General features: G+C 44.2%; 2 protein-coding genes across 2 annotated transcripts; both read left to right on the plus strand.

Annotated features, from left to right (window-relative positions):
* The first annotated feature begins 710 nt into the window (after positions 1–710).
* On the plus strand, positions 711–10,142 carry LOC119364541 (probable RNA-dependent RNA polymerase 2). Its single transcript, XM_037630022.1, has 4 exons — positions 711–1,313; positions 4,543–6,446; positions 6,708–6,858; positions 8,875–10,142. The coding sequence occupies exons 1-4, from the start codon at positions 765–767 to the stop codon at positions 9,652–9,654; spliced, it is 3,384 nt and encodes a 1,127-aa protein (XP_037485919.1). The 5' UTR covers positions 711–764; the 3' UTR covers positions 9,655–10,142.
* A 637-nt stretch (positions 10,143–10,779) lies between these two features.
* LOC119364542 (MLP-like protein 423) lies at positions 10,780–11,672 on the plus strand. The gene is made up of 2 exons (XM_037630023.1): positions 10,780–11,053; positions 11,152–11,672. Exons 1-2 carry the CDS (start codon positions 10,873–10,875, stop codon positions 11,430–11,432), a joined length of 462 nt encoding a protein of 153 aa, XP_037485920.1. The 5' UTR covers positions 10,780–10,872; the 3' UTR covers positions 11,433–11,672.
* Positions 11,673–17,191: the final 5,519 nt, after the last annotated feature.

Genomic DNA, 17,191 nt, shown 5'->3' on the forward strand with positions numbered 1-17,191 from the left:
GGAGCAACAGTGGCCCGATGGAGGGGGGGGGGGGCGTGGTTGTTGAAGAGGATTTGATTAGGTAGCTATCTGATTACGGAAATACTATTTGAGTATGTAACAATTTGATTAGCGATATTTCCATAAATACACGCGGTAAGCCAGGGAAAAGCGGGATCGAGGGGATTGAGACTCCTATCGATTGATGTGGGGAGGAAACGAACAAACGAAACGAGCGAACGACCTACGTATTGAGACTTTAGGTATAGAGGTGACGGAGAACCAGGGCTCACCGTACTGCTGAGGGGCGCGGAGAACGAGAGCTCGCCGCCCGCCTAGAAGAAAAAATTGAACCGTGATTGAATTTGTGCCGTACAGGAGAAAGTCTCGATTGTTGTTTTTCTGTTGTATTGGTGTTGTATCTGGAAAGTCTTGTTCAGCCAGGAGAACGTTTTGTATGGAAAGTAGTATATGAAAAGTCTTGATTGGTGCTGTGTCTGGAAAGTCTCGATTGTTCTATTGATGTTTTCTTTTATATGGAAAGTATTGATTGATTGTCTGATTGGTTCGCACCGGAAAAATCGATGAGGGAGGCTGGCCTTCAATAGGGGTAGGAAGCGACTAGACAACATATGAGCTGCTTCATTAGGAGTAGAGATTCAGCTAAAAAGAGTAATATATATTCTGAGACCAAGGGAGACACTCAGACACATAAACCTGCTCGGAGTACACAAACCCCCAAGAGCCCGCCGGAACACCAAACCCTTCTGTCCCCACTACATCCGATGGCGACGGCGGTGTCGGCGCCCGTCTTCACGGCGACGGTGCGGGTCTCCAATATCCCGCCCTCCGCCGTCGCTAAGGAGCTCCTAGCATTCTTCGATTCCGCCGTCGCCGCTGCTGGCGAAGCCTACGCCTGCGAGATCGCCGCCGCCCGACGCGGCTGGTTAAGTCGAGGCGATGGGAGCGTTCAGTTCGATTCCACCGCCACCGCAACCCTCGCCGCCGAACTCGCCTCCTCCGGTCGCCTACCGCGCTTCCTCGGCTCCCTCCTCTCCGTCTCCCCTGCCCCCGCGGACCTTCTCCCCCGCGCGCCCGACCTTTCTCTCCGCGTGGCCGACGCCCGCCTCCTTGTTGGCAACCGGGTCGCCGAGCGCGAATTGGAGGCGGCTGACTCTTGGGACGGCGTCCGCGTGGAGGTCATCCCAGCGAAGCGGCGGATAGACCTGTACCTGAATCACGATTCCCAGAGGTACAAGCTGGAGGTTTTCTTCGAGGACATCAGGAACTGCTACCAGTGCAGCTTCGATGGGGCCGACGCCATCCTGCTTCAGGTAAGCTGCTCACGGTGTTTATTTTTTGAACGTTGAAGACTGTAGGAGTGGCTCCTACAGTCATATATTAATCAAAAAAGTATTTACATAGTGTGAAGGGTGTGGTCGGGCTTTTGCCCCAATCACAGGGTATTAGGGTTCAGAGTTATTAGTGATTACAGGGGATTAAAGTAGTTTGGCTAGCCCTAGGCAATCTCTCTGGCAAATTCAGTAATGAACCCTAGCAGCTCAGGTTTTGTCCTGTGTTGCAACAAGAAATCTTCTCTGAATCTTGACAACCAGGACCTGTGGGAAGGCGTCACTCCTCTGAAGATCAGGTTATTCCTCTCCTTCCAGATCGACCATGCTGCTGTGGCGAACACTAACATGATCATGGGTTTGGACCAAGTTTGTTTAGCCGCCGCCATCCAGTCAAACCTATCTCCTTCTGTTGCCCAGGTAAACCCAACTGAAGTCCAGCACGTGCAGGAGAAACTGCAGTTATAGAACAAATGTTCCAGAGTTTCTTCTTGTTGGGTTTTGCAGAGCACACATTAGTCCATCCTGTCCGTCGATGAGCCCACTACATAATGCCTACGTTTGAGCATGTTCTTGGTGTTTAATCTGGCGGACAAGAGGAGCCAAGCAAAAACCTTCGTTTCCTTGTACACCTTGACTTCCAAATCCACCGAAAAGCCTGATCTGACGTGAAATTTTCAAAGCAGAACTTGTAATATCTGGACGATGAATATTTGGGCCCCCAAGTGTATGTCCAAACATCTCTCTGCTTTAGGTCTATCTGACGCTCAGCGGTCACCAGCTGCAAATCCTGCGCTTGTGTTTCCTGTTGAGACAGAGGCAGAAAGAAGACCGCTTCTGCACTTTACGCGCTTAGGATTTCATGGACAGTCACATCTTCAGATATAGCATAGGAGTGCGCTCTTGGGAATTCTTCTTGGAAGATTACCTCGCACCATTTATCTTTCCAAAATAGTGTGCCGGAGCTGTCCCCTACTTTAACCGTGGAGATTCCTCTGAAGATAGGAGACAGCAACATTACTTCTCTCCACCAGAATGACCCGCATGGTCCAGTGGCATGTGGAATTCTGTCCACATAGTACGTGTCCCAGATCAAGGTCACCCATGGCAGATCGTGTCTGTTATAGAATTTGTCTAGGAACTTGAGTAAAAGGGCTGTGTTTAATGTTTTTGGTATCCAGCACACCGAGGCCCCCCTTGTCTTTCGGCTTACACACCATCGTCCATGAGGCCAGTGAGTTTGCTGTCTCCCCATTCTCATTCTTCCTTCTCCAAAGGCACAGTCTTCTGATCTTGTCCAAGTGAGCAAGAATTTTAGGTGGCAGACCTTTTTCCAAAGGCATCGAGCCTACTGTACATCCAAAGATCGCAGCAAAGCCGTCTGCCGACGCCGGTCTAGGTTGATCGGCACCAGAGTAGTCTTCTCGAAGTTTATCCGGAGTCCAACTGAGTCAGCGTAATCAAGCAAACTTTTCTTCATGCCTCTTGCTTGTTCTTCACATGCCTGCATCACAATTATCGTGTCGTCTGCGTATTGTATCGCAGGGAAGTCTTTGTGTGTGCGTGGGGGGATTGGGTGTTTGAGGACCCCTCGGCGAAGTGCGTCGTTGACCGCAGCTTGCAGCAGGTCGGCCGCGAGGACGAAGATCAAGGGCGATAGCGGGTTACCTTGTCGCACCCCCCGGCGACATCGAAACTGACGGCCCGGGACCCCATTGAGCAGTACCGAGGATTTCCCCGAACCAAAGATGCATTTGATCCATCCTAACCATTTCTCATCAAAGCCCATGTGTCTCGTGACCTCAATCATAGCTGGATGTTCTATAGTGTCGAAGGCCTTGGAAAAGTCCAGTTTCAGAATAAACGCTTGAGATCCAGAGGCTTGACATTGGTAATACATACTCGAATGCCCCAAGCCAAGCAGTCCTGTATCGTTCTCCCTTTCAAAAATCTGTATTGGTTCCTGTGAATGATTTTTAGAATCCATTTCTGTAACCTATCAGCAAGCAGTTTGCTTATTAGCTTCAGTCTTCAGACAACAGTTTAGCAGTGTGATGGGGCGAAAACCATTTGCTGTCTGGGCCGAATGAGAGTGATGAACCCGGTGTTTATGCTTTCAAGATTGAGTTCTCCCGCGTGGAAATCATGACAAAGCTGATAAAAGTCATGTTTGATTATATGCCAGCATGATTTGGTAAAGTGACCACTAAACCCATCCGGCCCTGGAGCTCTCTTAGCCGGCATGGTTCAAATCACCTCATCATTTTCCGCCTCAGTGAATCGGACATAAAGTTCTTCCAGTCCATCAATCTTGGTATTGATAGAGCCTAGGGCGAATTTCTGATTTGAAGGTGAAGATTCCCCCAATCGTTCTTTAAACGCATTGAGCAGTATCCCTTCCTTGTCTGCGTGGTTCTCAACTTCAGTGCCATCGGGTAATTTCAGCATGGCGACGGAGTTATTTCGGTATCGCTTTGTGGCCATCCGGTGGAAATTTTTTGTATTTTCCTCTCCAAAACGAATAACCCTGACAGTGCATCTTTTTCTCCAGTGTTGGTTCTGAAAGTTCAGAGGCTGCAGTAGGTGAGCTTTTAGAATTCGCCTGAAGTTCGATTCTCGGGTTGTGAGTGTTCTCAGGTTTTCAATTTCATCCAGCTCGTTGACGGCCCATTCAGTGTTTTGGATCAGCACTTTGAGACGTGAGTCCAATTGCTAGACGTGAAGAACCAGTCGAGTTGGTCACCGTGTTGCTGTGATACTTCTGTTTTTCCTTTGTACATTATGTATATTAGTCATACATTGCGGTTATAGGGCGAGGTAGAAATTTGAAGAAGGAAGCTCTAGATGTACTTCCTCCCTCAATACTTGCGCGAGCTGAAAAATTGCAAGTTCTCGAGTCAGTTAACTTGAGTGAACCATCACAGTGGTCTGTTCTGCAATTATGCGTTAGAGCCCATAAAGTAAGATGGATAGTGGTGCTACTTTTATTTCCACTCCTATATATATCTCAGTTGGTGGTTACTAATTGGAGTGAAATGGATATGAAGCTTATTGGATGAATACACATCACCGTTACTTTTCTAAATTTACTGATTGTCATACTTCTTAGACTATAAGTTGGTGAGGCGCAACACTCTTTTAATTCTTTATAATTCTTAAGTTGGTAAAATATATATTATCTTGACTAATGTTAATTTACTATTTGTTTCAGCTCATGTATGCACCAAGGATATGCACAACAATTTCTGGGCCTGCAGTTTATTCAAGGTTCTCGGATGACCGCTTTCATGCATGCAAGGCGGATGCGAAGTTTACCTGGGTCAGAGCACTGGATTTTACACCCAACCACTCTTTTGGGAAGTGTTCAACTCTTGCCCTCATACTTGATGAAGGTGCATCGGTGTCATTTATTCTCAACAGCTTGCCTTTCTCAGGAGAATTAGGGGAATTGGCCATTTCTTCAATGGAATTTTTTGGCCCGTTGTCCAAAGTCGTTCCCCTTGTTGATTGCCCAAGTGGTTGTTCAGTGTCGTATGAAGTTCTCTTTCGTCTCAATTCTCTTGTTCACATGGGGAAGATAGTTGCCAAAGATGCTAATGCTGATCTGTTTAAAGCTCTTGAAGAAATTCCAGTTCATATTTCAAGGAGGATTTTTGAGAAAATGAGCAAGCTAGAGTTTACATGCTATGAACCTTTGCGATTCATCCAGCAGGAGGCTCATAGCAGGAAGAGGGGCCACGATGCTTTGCTTTCCAGTAAGACTGAAGGTGAAGGAAAGTTAATGATGTGTTACAGAATTCACATTACTCCAGCCAAAATATACTGCTTGGGGCCTGAGGAAGAAGTTTCAAATTATGTGGTTAAGCGTCACAAACAGTATGCTTCTGACTTTGCTAGAGTTACTTTTGTCGACGAAGACTGGAGTAAGCTTTTTCCAGATGCTATCTCAGCTAGAACTGGACGAGGGTTCCTTTCTCAACCCTTGAAAACTGGCCTATATTATCGTATTTTATCCATCCTGAAAGAAGGATTTTCCATTGGTCCAAAGAAGTATGAATTCCTGGCCTTCTCAGCAAGTCAACTTCGTGGAAGTTCTGTTTGGATGTTTGCTTCTAATGATTCCCTGAAGGCCGAGGATATAAGAAGGTGGATGGGAAACTTTGAAGAAATTCGTTCAGTATCTAAGTGTGCAGCTAGAATGGGCCAGCTGTTCAGCTCCTCCCGACAAACACTTGAAATCCTACCACGGGATGTAGAAGAGATTCCAGATATTGAAGTCACGACTGATGGCACTAAATACATATTTTCTGATGGTATCGGGAAGATCTCTGAGAGACTTGCTAAAGAAATGGCTTGCCGAATTGGATTAGACTATACTAACCCTCCTTCAGCTTTTCAAATAAGGTATGGTGGCTACAAAGGAGTTGTTGCTGTCGACCCTGATTCCTTTCGTAATCTTTCTCTGCGACCTAGTATGAAGAAGTTTGAGTCAAAGAGCAGAATGTTTAACATTACAAGTAGCAGCAAATCCCAACCATGCTATATGAATCGTGAAATCATCTCTCTCCTTTCAACTTTGGGGATAAGAGATGAGATATTTGAGTTGATGCAACACGATGATATGCGTGAATTAGATGAAATGCTGACCAACAGAGAAGCTGCTCTCTCTGTTCTGGGGAAAATTGGCAGTGCAGAAACGAAGACAGCATCGAAAATTTTACTGCAAGGTTATGAACCAAGTTTAGAGCCTTACCTGTTGATGATTCTTAAGGCCCATCAGGATAATAGGCTGACTGACATAAGAACTAGATGTAAGATTCATGTTCCGAAGGCCCGTGTTCTTCTTGGTTGTTTGGATGAAACAGGTGAATTAGAATATGGTCAAGTGTACATCAGAATTACAAAGAACAGCAAAGAGCAGAAGGATAATCGTCAGCCATATTTTGCTGAAGATAATGGAAAAGAGAAAACAGCCGTTGTTGTTGGAAAAGTTGCAGTATCGAAAAATCCTTGTCTCCATCCTGGTGACATCAGAGTACTTGAAGCTGTCTATGACCATGGTTTGTATGCAAAGAACCTGATTGATTGTGTTGTCTTCCCCCAAAGAGGAGAAAGGTAATGCCGTATGTTATACTGAAACTGAAAGACGATCATCTAGAGTTTACATTGGTCTGTCAATGCCTTCAGAGGAGCTCAAATCTCTATTGAAGTGTTTGTCAGCGTGTTCATTTCCATGTTAGATTGATATCCATTCATGTTACGTACTTACATCTCTACCTATTGATGGATGTTGCCAATGCTTGCTTTCTCCTTCAATTAATCTTTGATGTTTAATAGGCCTCGTCTATATAGACTTTAATCTTTGATGTTAATCAGGCCTCATCCAAATGAATGCTCCGGGGGCGATTTGGACGGTGACCTCTATTTTATCACTTGGGATGAGAAACTGATTCCAGAGGAGGTTGATTCACCTATGGACTACACTGCAGCAAGGCCACGCATAATGGATCATGTTGTTACACTTGAGGTATATTCCTCACTGTTTATTCATTTTAATTTCTCTTACTAGGTTGGTGCTGCTAATTTACCGAAGATTGTTTTATTTGACTAATATCATTTTTATACTTGCAATTGCAAATATAATCAAAATCTCAGTTTTTTACAATCTGTAGCATTTCAATAAATACTACTCCCTCTGTTCCTAAATTTAAGTCTTTGTAGAGATTTCACTATGAACCACATACGGAGCAAAATGAGTGAATCTACACTCTAAAATGCATCTATATACATACATATTGTAGTCCATAGTGGAATCTCTACAAAGACCTATATTTAGGAACGGAGGTAGTAGAAGAAAATGTGCGCTTCGCCGCACCGTTTACCATTGTTATGCCATGTTTCCTGTTATAAATCATCAAAGAAGTAATTCTTTAAACAAAACTTCTGATGCACACAAATCACAGGCTAAAATCATTCATTTTGAACAACTTCTTTTTATTGCTTGCCTATTGGTTCATGGGTTCCCACAGAACCTGGAAAGATATATTAGCTTGGTTTTGAAGTTGACAAAATGGGAAGGAAAAACTGCAGTGTAGGAAGCCTCCGTAAAGAAATATAAGAGCGTTTAGATCACTAAAGTAGTTATCTAAGCACTCTTATATTTCTTCACATCTTTTATTTTCTCTCTTTCTTTCCATGTTTGTCTCTTTCTTGTCCCGGTGGTCTAGTTTTTGACTGCTCTATAACTCTTTTAGGTCCGAGGAAAAGTTATTTTGTTAAACCACAACATGACCACATGACAAATCCAAGACGTTATCAATAAGCAATAATGCCAGACTGAGCCGCGCACTTTCCAAATTTGGTGAAAAGTGCATTCTATCTTCCAATTCTTTGTAGCCTGACAAACATGACCACATGACTACATGACAAATCCAGGACGTTATCAATAAGCAATAATGCCAGACTGAGCCGTGCACTTTCCAAATTTGGTGAAAAGTGCATTCTATCTTCCAATTCTTTGTAGCCTGACAAACATTCTAAGTGGTCACTGCTGAAAATTTTGTGATAATATTAGCCTATTTTGAGCTTGCATAACTGAACATATCAAGAACCTGACGGCGTGATTGTACACAAAATGGCACACACGCATTCTATACTGCACCCATGTCAGGTTTAATTAAGTTTACAGCTCATTTACTAATTTAGTTAGAGTGGAGAAATAAGGCAAGTAACCTGAAAATTCCAACACTAAGTCTGGCTGACCACTCCTTTCCTGCCTTTCTGTTTTCTCTATCCCTGCGTGCTAAGTGCCTCAGGCCGATTTCGCCGCACCATGTGAGACCGAGCTAGAGTCCATCTTCCACTGATTACCCCCAATAAATCGAATGACCAAAGGCCCATCGGCCGCTACATGAAGACGCGCCAACAACCCTCGATGGATTGTTTGGAACTATATGTAACTCCACCTCATCTTCAGGGATGAACACCTGATATCGATGCGAATGAGGTAACCACACTACTAAGTGGTTCCTTTAGTTGTCGATGTGGTGGCTGGTTGGAGCAGCACCGCCCCTCAATGCCAGACTGAGCCGTGCACTTTCCAAATTTGGTACAAAATTTTGCATGCTTTGAACCAAATATATGCTCGCCATGCACAGTATTTTTTTGAATTTTTCGCCATGCACAGTTAATAATGTTCTTTAGAACTGTGGGTATTTATTTCAGAAAGAAAGACATTTTTTGCCATCCTCTAATGAAAACAGTTGTGCATGATTGAGTTTTAAAGTGGTGTTGGCTTTAAAATGCTCTTCAAATGTATATATCTAACCTTGATAGCTTCACAACTACTCCCTCTGTTCCTAAATATATGACGTTTTGGCCATTCAAATGAACTGCCAAAACGTCATATATTTAGGAACAGAGGGAGTATTTACCAATTAGCTCCAATAAGCAGTTCAAGGTTGTCTTTTCAACAAGCACATGTATTTTCCTTGCCTGACATGTTTATACCTGTAATCTTACAAGAACACCTGATGAACTGCAGGAAATTCAGAAGTACTTTGTGGATTACATGATAAATGACTCGCTCGGTGCAATCTCAACTGCTCACTTGGTCCACGCGGATCGTCATCCAATGAAAGCCCGGAGCCCTGAGTGCCTCCAACTAGCTGCTTTGCATTCGATGGCAGTTGACTTTGCCAAGTCAGGAGCTCCAGCTGAAATGCCCCGGTCACTGAGACCAAAGGAGTACCCCGACTTCATGGAACGGTGGGACAAACCAACGTACATCTCCAACGGAGCTCTCGGCAAGCTCTATCGAGCGGCTGCGAGCCGTATGCAGAGCGCTCCTGCCCCCTCGTCTTCGGCTCAATCGAGCCCCGTGTTCGATCCTGACCTAGAGGTCCCTGGCTTCGAGGAATTCCTGGCATCTGCGGAGGAGTGCTATGACCTGTACGCGGAGAAGCTGAGCACCCTGATGAGCTACTATGGTGCGGAGCATGAGGACGAGATCCTGACAGGCAACATCCGGAATAGGCTCCTGTACCTGAAGAAGGACAACAAGAGGTACTTCGAGATGAAGGACCGCATCATCGACTCGGTGGAGGGCCTGCACAAGGAGGTGCAGGGTTGGTTCAGGAGCCGCCCGAAGGCAGAGGCGTCAAGGTGGGCGTCGGCATGGTACCGCGTGACCTATCACCCGGAACACCGACGGCCGGGAAAGAAGCAGTTCTGGAGCTTCCCGTGGATCATCTGTGACGAGCTGCTGAAGATCAAGGAGTCCAGTAAGCGGCGCACGCAGCAGGTGGACGGCGCGGCGGCCTGAGTCGTCCGGCCAAAGTAATTAAGTGGGAGTTCGCAAGAAGATGTAGTAAGTGGAATCTCACTGTGTGTCACAGGCAAGCTTGTCTGATGATTGCGCCGCTGCTATGAGTTTGTATGTAGGAGTAGTGTAAACTCTGGGGCATGACTGCAGTGCAGAGCATTCTGAGGTGAGCTGAGCGGTAGAGCTGTGCCTGCCTCGCTCGTATGGACGGACAGATTTGCTGGATGTGTGTGGTCGGGCTTTGCGGGAGGTTAATCATGCTCCATCACTATCTCAACATAACCTCTGCTTTGTGTGCAATTCTGTTCTGGTGGGTGCCAATACCTTTGGGCTGGCGGGTGTATTTTCTCAGGGTGAAAACCCGTGATCTAACTTTCCGGCTTAATCAGGGGCGTCGTTACTTATTGAAGATGCTGGTTCAGATTTGTTTCAGTGTGATACCTCTGGCTGGACTAGCCAACATCGACATGCAAGCGGCAATTCCTTCTCGAAGATGTTGTCTTGAAGTGTTGTACCCTTTATCTGCTTGGGGATGATGTGGTGATGCATCCCTAGGTGGTGGATGGCCTTGAGTTTTTTCCCCCCGCTTTGCAAGCTGATTTGTTCAATATGTGGCTGTGGTGTTTAAAACAATACATATGGCCGTGGGCATCACTTGATTAATTGCCTCCTGTTGTTTCCACAAATTTTAGTGTTACTCCATACATAACGTGTTCAGGGGGCTAACTAATCACCTACTCTCACCGCTGCTCCTATCACCTTGATGATTTGATTTGTGGGAAGATCACTGACTTGATTGATCAGTCGATCAAACATTTCAGACTTTATTTATGGGGGGCCTGGTTCCAACCGCAAACCAGACCAGTATTATTGCCCACTTTTTCAGATCAAGAGTTCCACCCCTGTACAGTCTCTCACATGCAGACGGTTGTGCGTTTGCTCTGAATTATCACCCCCATGAATATACATTGATCCTCATCACCGACGCCATAAATTGGAGCCTGACAAGGGTAGATGGATCTTGCCGGAAATTCTTCAATGTGCAGCGCAAGTAGCACCCACAGGTACAGTCCCCTCTGGAGAACACTAGCAGCTCGATCACCTATATAAGGTCGCAGGCTCTCGCCATGGCCAAACCACAAGCACCACAGTCACTTCACTGATCAAGTAGCTGGCAAGAGGTTTGACCGCAGTACAACCTTGCATCCCGGTCGATCGATGGCGTCCAAGGTCGAGCTGGTGGTGGAGGTGAAGTCGCCGGCGGAGAAGCTGTGGACGGCGATGCGCGAGTCGACGGAGCTGTTCCCCAAGATCTTCCCCGAGCAGTACAAGAGCATCGAGACCGTGGAGGGCGACGGCAAGTCCGCCGGCACCGTCCGCCTCATCAAGTACACCGAGGGTACGTGCGCGCGCCGTGAAACGATCCACATGTCCAGACGAGTATGTGTAAGCTTGTAAGTGCATATGTAACGTGAGCATTGGGTGCGTTGCGTTCAGGGGTTCCGATGGTGACGTTCGCCAAGGAGAAGGTGGAGGTGGCGGACGACGAGAAGAAGGTGGTGTCGTACAGCGTGGTGGACGGCGAGCTGGTGAGCTTCTACAAGAACTTCAGGGTGACGGTGCAGGTGACCGACAAGGGCGCCGACGGCGCCGGCGCGGTGGTGAACTGGACCATGGACTTCGACAAGGCCAGCGACGAGGTGCCCGAGCCGGACGTCATCAAGGAGACCGCCGCCAAGACCTTCCACGACCTCGACGACTACCTCCTCAAGAACTAGCAGCTTTTAGCTGCCTCGTCGCCAGGGTGGCCGCCGCGGACGACCCTCCGTCTGTCCGTCCGTCCGTCCGTCCGTCCATGAATACTGTCGTCGTTGCCTGTTCTCTGCGGTGTCCCCGCACCAAGCTTACTCTCACGTAAACGACCGTGTGTACGGCCGTGTACGTGTGCGATGGGACGGCCGCGTGAGTAGTGGAATAATAATAATGATAATAAAGTCGCAGCTTTATGATCACGTATACGTACGAATGGTGTTAGATTTGTGCGATTTGGTCTGATTCGATCTGTAGAAAATATTCAGTACGTTGTGGTGGAATTTTCCCTTCCTTCAAACCGGGCTACTCAAGAGAGAGATAACATGGGCGGGGAAGAGACAACAACGAGTTCAGCGCTATGAGAAAACCCACCGCATGGAAAAAACTAGACATATTAAGCAGTACCAACCACAAGAAAATAGTACAGACAAAGATGATTTTCCATCCAAACCAAGACGCAACAACACCCAAAAGCACAACGAAAATACTAACTGGTAAACGTTCCCTAGAAGAGGATGGCAAACAAACGCCTTTCGATGGCTGGCAAATTCTATATGTTTTTGTCGCAAAAATTTCTTGCTTCCAGAAAATGCCATGCACCTCTGAAAAATTACCATGCATCTCTGAAGAAACTTCCAGCAAAAATGTTCATAAATGCCACCCCTCCCGATGAACGTTCGCTGGATATTGGGTCACAAATGTCTATAGCAGACCAACAACACGACATCCACACCATTAGCATCATCTATGTAGCAATCTCTTTTAGCATCTTACCACCATGCTTCACAACATCAACCAACTTTGGCTTCGAAATACATGTTCAATACAACATGAAAGAACAAGGTGTAAACACTATCTCAAAAGGAATTCTTGTCCATTTGTACTCAAAAGTGGCACGATTGTTTTTCACCTCCACAAAGGAAAGCAAAACTCCACACATAAAACCGCCACAACGAGTTAGGACACAGATCAGTCCCCAATACCGCACCCGCAGTTTTTCAGACCACTCTAGCAATCGGACACAAGAAGAACATGTGTTGGGAAGTCTAGTCTGAGTTTATAAAGAGCAAGTACGCTTTCGAGGCCAATGCATTTTTCTTATAACTTTCATGGTAAGGACAACATTTTGAAACAACTGACATAGGAATATGAATTTTGAGAGGGATTTTAGTGTCCCAGATCCATTTGAAATTAGCCCCAACAAGATGTTTTTTGAGACAGCAATGCATAGATATAGTAGTGTAGATATGATTTATGTTGAGTTTCCAGATGATATCATCAGATAAATCACATATAGGAATAGTATGTCATCACATATTTTTCATTCTCTCCCATTGTTCAGCCATAACGGGGGACAATGTTCTTCTAAAGGATGTTACAAGATTAAGCGACTCAAGTTTTTCCATAGTGCAATTTTGTTCTAAACAAACACCACAAAGCAAAGGGAATTTCTCACAAAAGGGTCTATTTTAAAAAATGATACATTTCTACAGTCTAGCAGTATTACCCTTAATTAGCACAACCCCCTCTACCCACCATATATAAATCTTTCACTCTCATTATTGCCTTCCAACAAGGAGAATCATACATTTGACTAATAGACATATAGTTCCTTTTCTAATATTTAGCTTTAACCGAGGCAACAATAGAGTTCTTCAAATATTTAGCTTTAAAAACTTCTTGCCATAGTCCACTACCTTTTATCTAATTTCCACCAACATTTGACTAATAGACATATAGTTTTTTTCTAATTTCCACCACCATTTGACTCATAGACTTATATTTTGTTTCCTGAGATCTTTGACACCCAGGCCCCCTTTGCTTTTTTATCTACAAATAATGCCCCATTTCACCAAATGATATCTCTTTTTTCCACAACGTCGCCAAAGGAATTTTCTTCTAGGTTTATCCCATTTCTTAATCATAGTTCTATTCATAAGAAACACTGACATATATAAGATGGATGTGGGATAGGACATAATTAAGCTAGATAGTACGACCTTCCATAGACATGGCATACCCAACCCAAGAATCAATTTCTGAAGTAATTGAATATCGAGAAAGCTCCAGTCATACACTTTTAGGCCAACATAACTTACATGCATGCCTAGATATTTAAAAGGAAAGGAGTTGATCTGCAAATTGAACATCCCAACACAAGTTTCCACATTAGGTTCATCACCCCCAATAGCACACACACCTCACTTTTTATAATTATTTTTTAAATCTGACATGATTTCATTCTGGATAATCCTCAGTATTGGTGGCTTATTGTAAAATATCAATGCCATTAGGAACAAGATCAATTTCCAGCCCAGTCAAAAGCCCATTAAAGTGTGCTTATGTACCAATTTCAGCGAGGCTCACAGTTGCCAGGTTAAAAAAGGAGATAAGTGCCCCCCTTCGCGCACCCCCTTGGATCTCTGGAAGTAGGGCCCAGTTACAATGTTTAGTTTAACACATACATCACCGCCGAGCATAATATGTCTATTCCAACAAATCCACTTAGTGCCAAACCCATGTACAGAATGACAATCAAGTAGGAATTCCCAGTTGACCTTGTCATAGGCCTTAACGAAATATAGCTTAAGAACAATAATGTTTCTTCTTTTGTTCACATAAGTATGGTGCAATATTTCATGCAATGTCATGATGCCATCCATAATGGCACAACTTTTATTAAAGCATTCTGGTGTCTACTAAACAAAATATCAACAAAAGGCTCAAGACGAACAATCAAAACTTTTGTGTTAAGCTTGTAAAAACATCTCAATCAACCAATGGGCCTAAATTGTTGTATCTTGCTTGCATCAGAAAGTTTGGGTTTGTAGTGCAATAATACCACAGTTTAATTGTTGAACTTCTAGAGAAACAACATGAATACATTCAAATAAACGCATGACATCCTCACTGACCACATCCCAATAGTGTTGAAAAAACTCTATGGGTATATTATCATGGCCAGGATATGACTAGATTTCATAAAAAATAGAACATGTTTTACTTCCACCTTGCTGAAGCATCTGCTAGTAGAAAGGTATCTAGATCAGATAATTTTTCATTAGGAGCCCACAACCCATCACACAAATGATACATGTTACTAGGTGCAGGTCCAAACAACTCTTTATGATAGCCAGTAGCATGCTTAAGCAACTCATCAATGCACTAAATAGTAACATCACAACCACTCAAGGGAGAAATTGTGTTTTTTTGTTCCTACCATTATCAATAACACGAAACTGAGTAGTATTCTAACTCCCCTTAAGGAGCCACATTTCATGAGATCTTTGCGACTAGGAAATTTCCTCTTTAGCTAGAAAATTGTGCAGGTCAACATTGATATGTCTCCAACGTATCTATAATTTTTTATTATTCCATATTATTATAATATCAATTTTGGATGTTTTATATGCAATTATATATCATTTTTTGGGACTGATACGTCTCCAACGTATCTATAATTTTTGATTGTCCCATGCTGTTATATTATCATTCTTGGATATTTTACAATCATTTTATAATCATTTTATATCATTTTTTGGTACTAACCTATTGACATAGCGCCTAGTGCCAGTTGTTGTTTTCTGCTTGTTTTTTACATCGCAGGAAATCAATACCAAACAGAGTCCAAACACAGCGAAACTTTTTGTGGATTTTTTCTGGACCAGAAGACACTGTATGGGCCGAGAAAGTACCTAAGGGGAGCTCCGAGGGGAGCACAACCCACCAGGGCATGCCTGGGGGCCCAGGCGCGCCCAGGTGGGTTGTGCCCACCTCGGTGGCCTCCCGCACCGCCTGTTTGCTCTATAAATACCCCAATATTCCATAAACCTTGGGGGAGTAGACGAAAATCAATTCCAACCGCTGCAAATTCCAGAAACACCAGATCCAATCTAGACACCATCGCGGAGGGGTTCATCATGTCCATTGGTGCCTCTCTGATGATGCGTGAGTAATTCTTTATAGACCTACGGGTCCGTAGTTAGTAGCTAGATGGCTTCCTCTCTCTCTCTCTCTCTCTCTCTCTCTCCCTCCCTCTCTCGATTCTCAATAACAATGGTCTCTTAGAGACCCATATGATGTAAATCTTTTTGCGGTGTGTTTGTTGGGATCCGATGAACTTTGTGTTTATGACCAGATCTATGTTTTTATCCATGAATGTTATTTGAGTCTTCTTTGATCTCTTTTTTTACTATAAATAAACAGTAGGGTAAACACCCCACTGTATTTTTTATAAATAACAAAGAGCCAATGTGCAAGGTAGCAAAGTTACATAGAATATCAGGGGCTTGAGAGAAGCCCCCTAAAGAAGCTAAGAAACTAGAAAAACAAAGAAGAGGCTAAGAGACTACAAGGAAAAAAAACTACAAAAGGCTAAGACTATAAAATATAAGAAAGAATGGAAAAAAGACCGAGGCAGTTATTTGAGTCTTCTTTGATCTCTTATATGCATGATTGCTTATAGCCTCGTATTTCTTCTCCGATATTTTGGTTTTGTTTGGCCAACTTGATCTATTTATCTTGCAATGGGAAGAGGTGCTTTGTGATGGGTCCGATCTTACGGTGCTTGATCCTAGTGACAGAAGGGGAAACGACACATAGATCGTGTGGGGTAACAAGATGGGGTCTATTTCTACATAAGTAGATCTTGTCTATGTCATGTCTAGATCTTGTCTACGTCATGTCATCGTTCTTATTGCATTACAACGTTTTTCCATGAACTTAATACACTAGATGCATGCTGGATAGCGGTCGATGTGTGGAGTAATAGTAGTAGATGCAGGCAGGAGTCGGTCTACTAATCTTGGATGCAATGCCTACATAATGATCATTGCCTGGATATCGTCATGATTATTTGAAGTTCTATCAATTGCCCAACAGTAATTATTTTCCCACCGTTTGCTATTTTTCTCGAGAGAAGCCACTAGTGAAACCTACGGCCCTCGGGTCTCTTCTTATCATATTTGCCTTTGCAATCTATTTTCTTTTGTTTTTATTTTCAGATCTGTTAAACCAAAAATACAAAAATACCATGCTGCACTTTATTTTATTTGCTATCTATTTATCCTATCTATCACAACTTTATCACGTCTTCTCGCCAATTTGTGGCACCATTACCCCAAAGGGATTGAGAACCCCTTTAACACGTTGGGGTGCGAGTATTTGTTATTGGTGTGTAGGGGCTGTTTACATTGTGTTGCTTGGTTCTCCTATTGGTTTGATAAACTTGGTCTCATCATTGAAGGAAATACCTACCGTCGCTGTGCTGCATCATCCCTTCCTCTTTGGGTAAATATTGACGTAGTTCAAGCAGGCATCAGGGACTAACCTACTAACCTAGTGTCTAGTGCCAGTTGCTTTTTTCACTTGTTTTTAGCTTTTCAAGAAATCAATATCAAACATAGTCCAAAGGGATAAAAAACTTTGCATTCATTTTTTCAGGACTAGAAGAGATCCTAGAAGGTTTGGGAGAAGACCTGAAGAGTCACGAGGGAGCGACAAGCTCGGGAGGCACGCTCTGGGGGGCGCCCCTAGGCTTGTGGGCCCCTCGTGGTACCTCTTGACCTAATCGCGCCCCATAAATTCTCAAATATTCCCCTGACATCAGAGAGCCACCCAAAGTACTTTCTCCGCCGCTGCGAGTTTCTGTTCTCGTGAGACCCCATCTGGAGGTCTTCTCCGGTACTCTGCTTGAGGGAGAATTGATCACGGAGGGGCTCTACCT

Source organism: Triticum dicoccoides, chromosome 2B (genome assembly GCF_002162155.2).
Source record: "Triticum dicoccoides isolate Atlit2015 ecotype Zavitan chromosome 2B, WEW_v2.0, whole genome shotgun sequence".
NCBI lineage: Eukaryota > Viridiplantae > Streptophyta > Magnoliopsida > Poales > Poaceae > Triticum > Triticum dicoccoides.